Genomic DNA, 9775 nt, shown 5'->3' on the forward strand with positions numbered 1-9775 from the left:
AGCTGAGCCTGTCCTCATGTGTTGTCCCCTCGCCCCGCGGCGCAGCCTGGCCCTGACCTGCTGGTGCTGGGGCTCCTCGCCTCCCAGAGCCCCGGACGGGGCCAGGCGGACAAGCAGGGAGGCGAAGGAGCCGGCGGGGAGCGGCAATGCCCCTTTCTCCTCCCTGCAATGCAAACAGGAACCGAAAAGGACCAAATTCCAAAGTTCTTATTCAAGCCCGGGCGCCGCAGCCCCGGGTGGAGGCCAGGGTCTGTCCCCTGCGGGAGGGACGGGCGGCCCTGGTCAGGGTATGGCGGGGTCCGGTGTGCTCTGAGGGACCAGGGAGCGGAGCCGTGTGACCATGGTGTCCGTGCTCCCAGCTGCTGCATCCCGGTGCCCCAAGCACGGCGCTGCCGGCCTGGTTCCTGGCAGCACATGTGGTGATCCTAAGTGAGTTCGGGGCAGCCCTGGGGCTTCCAAAGCAGGGGTGCATCCATGCTGCATGTGCTGGTGGGCTCAGGGGAGGTCGGCACCGTGGTGGCAGAGCTGCTCGCCCGCCTCGGGAGGCGGTCTCGGGGCACCACGGGGTGAGCACGCGTCCTTCCTTGCAGATGACTCCTCATCAGAGAGCTGCAGCGGGAATGGCTCCTCCACCCTGAACCCCTCGACCTCGAGCAGCACGCAGGGCGACAGCGCCTTCCCCGAGATGAACGGCAATGGCCCCGCGGCGCCCATGGACTTCACGGCCGCGGCCGACGAGCAGCCCATCAACCTGTGCGACAAGCTGGCCCCGGCCCACGGCACCCCCTCCTACCAGGCGGACGGCTGCAGCGCCGACGGGCTGCGCAGCAGGGGCAAGTACGGCGTGAAGAGCACGGCAGAGGTACGGCTGCTGCGCCGGGGGGAGATGGCAGGGGACACGATGGCCGTGTGCCTGGTGTCCCTGGCCGGGGCTGGCCACGGGGCATGGCGCAGTGGGAGCAACCAGGCAGGGACGTGGCTCCTGCCGCAGCACCAGGCTAGCACAGAGCGGGGCAACCGGGCTGGGAGCTTTCCCTTGGAGGGACACGAGGATGGACAAACTGTGCCTGGCCAAGCCCCGGCCCCGGGCTGCTGCTGCTCAGCAGAATTCAGCCCAGGCACCGAGCGAGCGGTTGGCAGAGAGGAGGAGGGAGGCTTTGGGAGAGCTGGGGGCACCCCTCACATCCCACGTGCCCCAGAGCCGGGGCTCGGCAGTGGGCTCATCTCACCCCCACCCCTGCAAGGAGGAACCTGTTTGGTCCAGGCAGTGTTTTCCAGAGGGCCAGGCAGAGCTGCGCTGCCCGCACTTTGGGCCATCACAGGCTACATGAGGTCACCATGTCCCCTCCTGCCCCAGGCAGGCAGGAGCTGGCACTTGGGGAAGCCCAGTCATGGGTTCATTTCCCAGGGTGCAGGAACATCAGGAAAGGGGCAGAAGCAGTGAACCAAGGAGAAAGGTTTCTTTCCTTGTGAGCCCGGGCAGAGGCGGGCAGGCGAGGGATGCTCACGGTAATTCCTGTGTCCTCCCAGTCCCCCCCATACAGCTCTGGCAGCTACGACTCCATCAAGACAGAGGTCAGCGGCTGCCCCGAGGACCTGACCGTCGGCAGGGCCCCCACGGCCGACGAAGATGATGATGACCACGATGACCATGAAGACAACGATAAGATCAATGACTCGGAGGGGATGGACCCAGAGAGGCTAAAGGCCTTCAATGTAAGGAGGGCTCCATGGGGAGGGTGAGCCCTGCTGCCTCCATCTTGGTGTTCCACCATCTCCCTTCTCCTTCGCAGATGTTTGTGCGCCTTTTCGTGGATGAGAACCTGGACCGGATGGTTCCCATCTCCAAGCAGCCCAAGGAGAAGATCCAGGCCATCATCGAGTCCTGCAGCCGGCAGTTCCCCGAGTTCCAGGAGCGGGCACGCAAGCGCATCCGCACCTACCTCAAATCCTGCCGCCGCATGAAGAAGAACGGGATGGAGATGGTGAGCGGCCACCCCACTGCCCCCCGTGCACCCCCGCTCCTGGTGCAGCAGGTACCTGAGGGTCTTCTCTGCTTGTGTCCCTGCAGACCAGGCCCACACCGCCACACCTGACCTCAGCCATGGCAGAGAACATCCTGGCCGCTGCCTGTGAGAGCGAGACGCGGAAAGCAGCCAAGAGGATGCGGCTGGAGATCTACCAGACCTCCCAGGTACGGTGCTGGTGGCTGGAGGTGGGCGAGGGATGGAGCCGGCAGTGTCCAGTGGTGGTGGGGAAAAGGAGAGACATTTGTGAGTGATGACAAGGCTTCGTTGAAAGTCTTTCTGAGGTGAGAGGGCAGCAGAGCAGGGGCCTGTGGTGCGTCCTGAGCCTCAGGCCGGCCGGGATGGGGAGCTGGACCAGGCATCCCTGCTCCTCGCTGGACTCAGTCTGTGTTTCCCCCAAGCAGGACGAGCCGATCGCTCTTGATAAACAGCACTCCAGGGACTCCACAGCCATCACCCACTCCTCCTACTCACTGCCAGCTTCATCTTACTCCCAAGACCCAGTCTACATCAATGGAAGCCTCAACTACAGCTACCGTGGCTACGGGTCCCTGGGGGGCAGCCTGCAGCCGCCTGCCTCCCTCCAGACGGGCAACCACAGTAACGGTGAGTGACCGCGGACTGCACCGGGAGCCCCCCCGGCCATCGCCCCCATCCCGGGCTCCAGATCCCGGCGCTGGGCAGCCGAGCCGGGCACTGGAGCACAGGGCTGCTCCCAAAGCCCCTCTCCTCCTGCCCCTGACCTGCATTGCCTCCTCAGCAAGTGCTGCCTGCTGAGCTGAACCTGGAGGGGCGCCGGAGGTGGCACTGGGAGGGAGGGAGGGAGCGTCACAGAACAGGGGAATCTGCACCAGCTGTTAATGATTAACGGGAGCGGGCGCCTATCGCTGCCCTCATCTCGTGGCTGGTACGAGCCCGTCCTTCCCCAGCCTGCTTTGGTGGCTCTGGGAGGGCAGGACGGGGCTGGTGCAGTTGGGGCTCCTGCTGCAGCTCGGGAGGGTACCTGGGGGCTGGCTGGGAAAACAGGACCGATGCTGCAGGGCAGGACGGCAGGAGGAGGGTGCAGGGCATTGGCTGGGTTAGGAGCAGGTGGACAGAGGCCATGGTGGCCCTTGGCCACTCCTTTGGCAAGCTCCAGGCTTTTGCTTGCCCTGGTGCACGCTGTGCCTCCTGCCCTGCCCCTGCCCACCCCAACAGGAGTGAGGATTTGGAAGGATGTGATTTCCGGAGCCCTGAGAGATGCCTGTCTGGGATTAACTCTTATCATCCCTTCCTAATGCTTCTTAACCCTGAATAAAGAGCCCGCCCCGGCCTCCAGCTGCTGAGACCTAATCCTTGGAGCCGCGGCGATGGGTCCTGCCCAGGGCAGCACCAGCACCCCTGGCCCTGTGCTGGCTCGGGGGGGGTGAGGCACCGACCACCCCAGAGCAGCCCCAGGGAGCAGCCGGGCCCTGCTCAGCACAGCCGCACGTGGCTCCCTTCGGGTGTGTTCTGAGCCTCTGCTTCACCGCTGGCAACTTCCCCTTTGCCCAAGCTCCTGCGCAGCCCTCCGGAGGCAGGATGGTGCTGCCGTGGCCGGAGCACTGCGGGGAGCTGCCCCTCTGCCTCGCTGAGCAGGAAGCCTGCAGGGTTTGCTGCCCACAGGCGTCTTCTCCCTCCATCCCCCACCCGAGGCGATTCCTGCTCAAACCACGTCCCCACCGGAGCTCCTTCCCCCTCGGTGAGCCGGGAAATGGCTCCCTTTACAGCTGCCTTTTCTGTCCAGTGAAATTGCTTTCACTTGAGAGCCACCTCCTCCTCCTCCTCCTCCCCTGCCAGGCTGATTACCCTGGTGTGCGAGTGCTCTGCTGGGGCTGCTCCTCCCACAGCATTTCTGCTCCAGCACAGCGTTCCCTGGATGCTTTCCCTCCTGCCCTCAGCAATGGGCTCTCCTCCCTGCCGCTGGCACCAGTGGGACCCCCCGGTCTCGGGGGGCTGCTGAACTCCCCCATCCTGGTGGTTTGCAAATCCCTGCAGCGCAGTCCCTGCTCAGTGTCCCTCGCGTCCCGTGGCTGCGCCGGGGCACGCAGCTGGAGCTCAGCCCTCCTGGAGCCTTTCTGCAGCATCACCAAGGGCTCCGTGAGCCCGCAGCTCGCCCTCGGTCCAGCGCTTTGCAGGGAGAGGTCCGGGAGCAGGGGCTTCCCATGGGGATCCCCTCGTGGCAGGGTGGACGCAAAGCGCCTCTCCCTGAGCTTCCCTCTTGCTTTCCCTCCTCAGGTCCGACCGATCTCAGCATGAAAGGTGGGGCCTCGAGCACGGCCCCGTCCAACAGCACCAGCAGGGGAATGCAGGCTGCGCAGCTCAGCCCCACGGAGATCAGCGCCGTGCGGCAGCTCATCGCCGGCTACCGAGAGTCCGCGGCCTTCCTGCTCCGCTCGGCAGACGAACTGGAAAACCTCATTTTACAGCAGAACTGACTCCCCGCGCCGGCGCGCTCCTCTCTCGAGAAGACAATTCCTACCTGCTGGCAAGAGGCTCCCGGCGCGTCCTGCTCAGGACCATCATCGCCCTCCCGTCCGGGTACCCGTAGTTTTAGAAGGTGGAATCCAAAAGACCTCTTTTCTTTTACACTCCGAGCACCTGGGACTTGAGGCACAAGGACACGTTTTTAACCGTACCAACAGCCAAACCCGCGGCTTGGGAGGATGTGGGACTTCCAGGGCAGAAGGGAGCCTGGGGAGGTTTGGGGCTGCAGATGTATTTAGAATAACCTTTGTGGACCCAAATGTTAGATTCCCGTCCCCAGATAATTTCCGAGTCTTAGGTGAGCTGAATCACGTATTTATTGAGAAATGGACCCTCCTCTCCCCTTAGTAATTTATTTTTCTGAAAATGGATTCTTTTGAGTTTGTACGGATTGCCAGGTTTCTGTCTGTCTGATCAGGAGGAATTGATTCCTGTGAAATAACACATTCCATATCACCACACTACGAATTCCCAGGCAGCTCGGCCCGTTTCTCTGGGGAGCCCTTGTCTCGCAGGGAGCACGGCCGCCATCCGGCCCCAGACGTCGAGGCTGCTCGGCCTCCAGTGCGCGGAGCTGGCGGCGGACCCCCGGAGCATCGTCCTGCTTAGCCCCCGGCTGCCCCGCAGCAGCGGCGGGGGCTCGATGTCCCGCAGAGACTCGGCGAAGCTCGGCAGCCTCCGGCCGGAAGCACGCCTGGCCCTCGCTGAAGGCACGGCGGATAAGAGAAGGCAGGAAGGGAAGAACCCTCGCGGGCACCATCCGTTCTCTACCTCAGCCTCCGTTGTGGGCTCCTTCCAGGGCTGGCGGCGCTGGTCCTGGTGAGTGTTGCAGCTGCGGGGATCGCGCCGAGGAGGCTGGAAGCGGCCGGGGCCCTGCTGCTGGGCGGCAGCTCCTCAGCCCCGGCCCCAGCTGAGCCCAGCCCTGGGGCGGCACCGGGAGCATGAACCCCTTAGGAACCGCACGGGTGTAATAAAGCTGATGCCGGGTCCCTGCCTGGGGAGGAAGCGCGGGTGGAAGATGGAGACAGGCAACGCTCGGCAGCAGCACTGACAAAGTCCTCTCTGGGGCCCAGGATCCTCCCCCCTCCCTGCTCACAGCCCTGGAACAAGCCCACCATGCCCAAAGTGTGGAAAACCGATAATGCGATGACCATTCTGCCCCGTTACCACCCCTCCCTACCCCCCAAGAATGCACTTCGTTTTGCTCAGTGCAATACCTACTACCAGTGCTGCTAAACCCAGGGACTTCGCTCAGGCCGGGGGTGCTGAGCCGAGCTCAAGCAATGCAACGTGCTGTGGAGCCACGGAGAGAGCAGCGCCCGCTCCCAGCCCGGGCAGGAGCCCTCACCCCGGGGCAGACGTTCGCTAAGTGCAAACCCCGTTCCAAAGGTCGAGGTTTTCCCTCTTTGGAGCCAGCTTTGGTCCTTTTGGGCTCCTCTCTCCTGCTCCGGGGCTGATGCCGCCGGCACAGGCTCGCGCAGGCAGAGGCGGCAGCGGCTGGACCCGGCCCGTTCACTCCGTAGCCTTTATACCCGATCGTAGTCCCCACACACTGGAAGAGGAGCAAAGCCTCTGCCCTGGTTTAGCCTCAGCACAGCAGGGGCCAGCACGGGGCTGAGGCCGCGCTTGCAGGGCAGCAGGAGGGACCCCCCCGTTGTTGCCCATTGACTGCTCTCCCCAAACCCGAACCTTCCCATAGCATCTGGAGAAAAGGGACCGGCCCCCCCCCAGTCTGTGCAGGGATGGGGGGGCCTGGTGAGACCTGAGCCCATCCCCAGCCTCATTCCCCCCCAGCACCTCCCTGCCCGGTGCGGCCGCCGCATCCTCCCCCCGCATCGATGTAAATACTGACTCGGGTGTGAGCACCACGAAGCCCCAAAGCTCTGACACAGACGGGAGCCCGCAGCCGCCCGGGGCAGGCTGAGCGTTAGGCAGCAGAGGCAGAGACAATCGCTGTCCCGGAATTCTCCCTCTGCCCCATCCCACCCCAGCCGGTGCCTCCCTCGGCAGAGGCCATGGGGAACCTTTAGCCATAACTTTGCCATCCCGTTTCCTGCAGGCGGTGACCCCGGAGAGGCCTCCATCAGCTGCAGCCTGGTTGAAGTTTGATTTAGACACGTTTTAGCTGGCGTTCCCAGATCACCTTTGAACTTGTCTTAGCACGTAGTGAAGTAGCTCTTACACTTTGTTCACCTGCTGTAGAAGGCGGACGAGGCTCGTGGTTGCATAGGAAGGTACCCGACGGTCCTGTCCTGCCAACTGATGTTCAGAACTTGCAGCTGAATGGTACAGGCTCAGATTCCCCACGCCCCAGTGACAGCCTCGTCTGTGACGAGTTCCGACTCCAATGGGATTGACTGTGAATTCCTGTCAGGGATCTTTTCCTTTCTTCTTTCTTCTTTCGTTTCCTTTGGGTGAGCCGCGGCTTTCGAGCCTCTTGGCACGAGCTCCACAGACACCTCGGTGCTCTCCAGCTCGGTTGCGGCTCCTCTGTGCTCCAGGACTGTTTCACAGCCACATTCCTGCGCTCCCACCAGGCAGGACGGGGTCAGGAATCTCTTGTCCGGGTTCCCCATCACGAAGGAATGAGCGGGAGCAGAATCCACCGGCTCTGCAGATCTGAGAGGTGGAAGGAGAATGCGGGGTTAGCAAACGGTCTGGATGGGCCGGGCTTTTCCTTAGGAGCTTAACATCGCTTGAGAAAACAGAGCCTGATTTCACGGTCTTGTATTTGAGTTGAACCTCGACCATCCCTGCCCCGGGTCGCTCCGTGGCGCTGGGAGCAGCCGTGACTCGTACCTCCCCGCGCGGCCGTCGGCCCCGTACCAGTTCGTGACAAACCGATGCTGCTGCTTTGAACTCAGAGGGTTGATAGACTTTTCCTTTGTAAGTTTTTGTAAGACTTTTTACAAGGTAGCGTAGACCCCCCCCCGTCCCCCCCCAACGCCCCGCCCCGGCTCTGGTTTTTATATCATTTAGTGGTGCTTTAGGACCTTCTGTTTGGTTGTTTCGGAGCCGCACGGCCCCGCTCTTCGCCTGTATCTACCTAAGACCAATGTGAACCTTTGTATTTTTGCTCCTCTTTTGGACTCAGTGAAAGTGTCCTGTTTACATGTACAGAACTCCCGGCCCCTGTGTGTTCCGCCAGACCTGCTCGTGAAGAGGAAGATGCACCTCACCCAGTTCGTCTGCTTAACCCAGCCACAGCCTCACTCACCCCAACACGCCCCCGCCCCGAGGAAGGACCCCCCCCCCCCACCCCCGGCAGCAGCGGTGGGGCTTGCACACGGGATTCTCTCGTCCCCCAGAGCCAGCTCAGGGCCGGTTCAGGTGGAGCCGATGCGGAGCGGGTGATCCCGCTGCTCCCCATCCCCATCCGAGAGCTGCCGAGCTCAGAGCAGGGGTCACTCCACGCAGGGGAGGACGGGTGGGGAAGCAGGGGGGTACCCCCCCCCCCCCAGGATCGGGAAGAGCCTTTCCCGAACCATGGGATCGGCCAAGCTGAGCTCGGGTTGCGAGGGGGGGAGCGCATCCCGCGGGAGGCTCCCAAAGGAAGCGGCTCTTTGGAAAGCCGGCGCTTTCCCGAGGCTCGGGGAGAAGCATATGGCACTTAACCCGGCTTTTAAGGTGACACTTTATTGCTTAATCGATGGATTCCTTTTGAAATGATATTTTTGCAGATAGGCACCTATGCAACTTAATGTGGCTCTTAAGCAGATGAGCACTTCCTCCTCAACGAGCTTGATAAGAGTTATTTGTGTTCTATACTGTGGATTTTTCCAGTAAATGTGGCTTAATATTTTAATTCTTAGGATGTGTGTCTATTATATATGTGATGCAACTGAATTCTGTTCTGTTCGTGGAATGATTAGCACAGGCCAACTCCCTGTTCCCCTCACTTAACAAAGACCAATGAGCTGTTAATCAAGCTGTTATCTCCATGGTATTACTTGCTAAATGCACTGATTTCATAAGTATGTGGAATCCTTTTGGGGGTTTTTTTCTTTCTTTTTTTGGTTTTTTTCTTTCGAATCTGTATATCATATATAAGACTGAATCTACTTAATAAACACTGTATAACAAGAAGGGCTTTCTCCTCCACTGTCGAGCCCGCGGGTGCTGCCGGCACCGGGTGCTCCCCAGCCCCACGGTGCAAGGGGTCGGTGGCAGCGGCCACCAAAGCAGGGCCTAAATTTAGGTGTTAAAAGGTAAAATCCAGCTCCACGTGTGAGTACTTTTGGTGTAAGCCGGTGCAGGTACCAGAGAGCAGCGCCAGCACCAACCCGTGGGGCCGGGCACAGATTTGCTGCGTAACTCCTCTTTTGACAAAGTTCATTTGCGAAGGTTTTGGTGAGGAAAACCAAAAGGAGTTTTCACTGAAGCCTGTGGAAAGCTTCTCCCTCTCATGGCACAACCCGAGTTTTCCTGATCAGCTTTATTCGCTACGTGTAATAAACCTTTGCGGCCGTAAAACGTTCATCTCAAAGCGCTGTGTAGATAAAACCTCCTGGGTTGGAGCAGCGGCTGCCCCGCTCCTTCCACAGGATCACAGAACCCCAGGCTTAAAGCTCCTCCAGCCCCAACCCCTGCCCCGGGCAGGGACCCCTTCCACTGGAGCAGCTTGCTCCAAGCCCCTGTGTCCAACCTGGCCTTGAGCACTGCCAGGGATGGGGCAGCCACAGCTTCTCTGGGCACCCTGTGCCAGCGCCTCAGCACCCTCACAGGGCAGAGCTTCTGCCTAAGAGCTCAGCTCAGCCTCCCCTCGGGCAGGTTCAAGCCATTCCCCTTGGCCTGCCCCCACATCCCTTGCCCAAAGCCCCTCTTTTGTTCTCTTATGTTCAGTAACTTACGGGTGCCCAACGCGAGGGCTCTGCAGCACGCGCGGGTGCAGCATCTCCTGTGTGCCTGTGACGCAGCCGGGTTCAGCAGCAGCCAAGCCTCCGGCTGAGCTCGATCCCAAGTTTCAGACGGCAGCTGGAAGCTGTGGGGAGTGTTGGTGTGCGGTCACAGCAGCGCACAGAACCACCTCCTCTGGAACAACCCGGTGTTGCTGCCTCATCTCCATGGCACAGGCATGGACAGACCCCTCCATCCCCAGGCAGCTCTGCCACGGGGCTGGATCCAAAGAGCAGAACCTCTGAGAGAGCAGAGCTGCTGCTGGTCAGAGACCCGTCAGGGAGGAAATGAGCGCGCTGCTCTATGAGGAATTCAGGCATGAACAGGGCTTACGCTGGAGAGCTCCA

General features: G+C 61.3%; 1 protein-coding gene across 2 annotated transcripts in view; it reads left to right on the top strand.

Annotated features, from left to right (window-relative positions):
• Window positions 1–8618, top strand: part of NOL4L (nucleolar protein 4 like) — a 57568-nt gene extending 48950 nt beyond the window's left edge. The window contains exons 6-11 of one of the 2 annotated variants that reach the window (XM_065691862.1): window positions 591–862; window positions 1531–1716; window positions 1794–1985; window positions 2072–2194; window positions 2429–2633; window positions 4284–8618. In XM_065691862.1, the coding sequence (XP_065547934.1) occupies window positions 591–862; window positions 1531–1716; window positions 1794–1985; window positions 2072–2194; window positions 2429–2633; window positions 4284–4483 (1178 nt within the window). In that variant the 3' untranslated portion in view covers window positions 4484–8618. The remainder of the gene's footprint in view (window positions 1–590; window positions 863–1530; window positions 1717–1793; window positions 1986–2071; window positions 2195–2428; window positions 2634–4283) is intronic. The other variant, XM_065691863.1, reaches the window with a different exon arrangement.
• The last annotated feature ends 1157 nt before the right edge of the window (window positions 8619–9775 follow it).

The sequence above is a fragment of the Lathamus discolor genome, chromosome 11 (genome assembly GCF_037157495.1).
Source record: "Lathamus discolor isolate bLatDis1 chromosome 11, bLatDis1.hap1, whole genome shotgun sequence".
In the NCBI taxonomy this organism is placed as follows: Eukaryota; Metazoa; Chordata; class Aves; order Psittaciformes; family Psittacidae; genus Lathamus; species Lathamus discolor.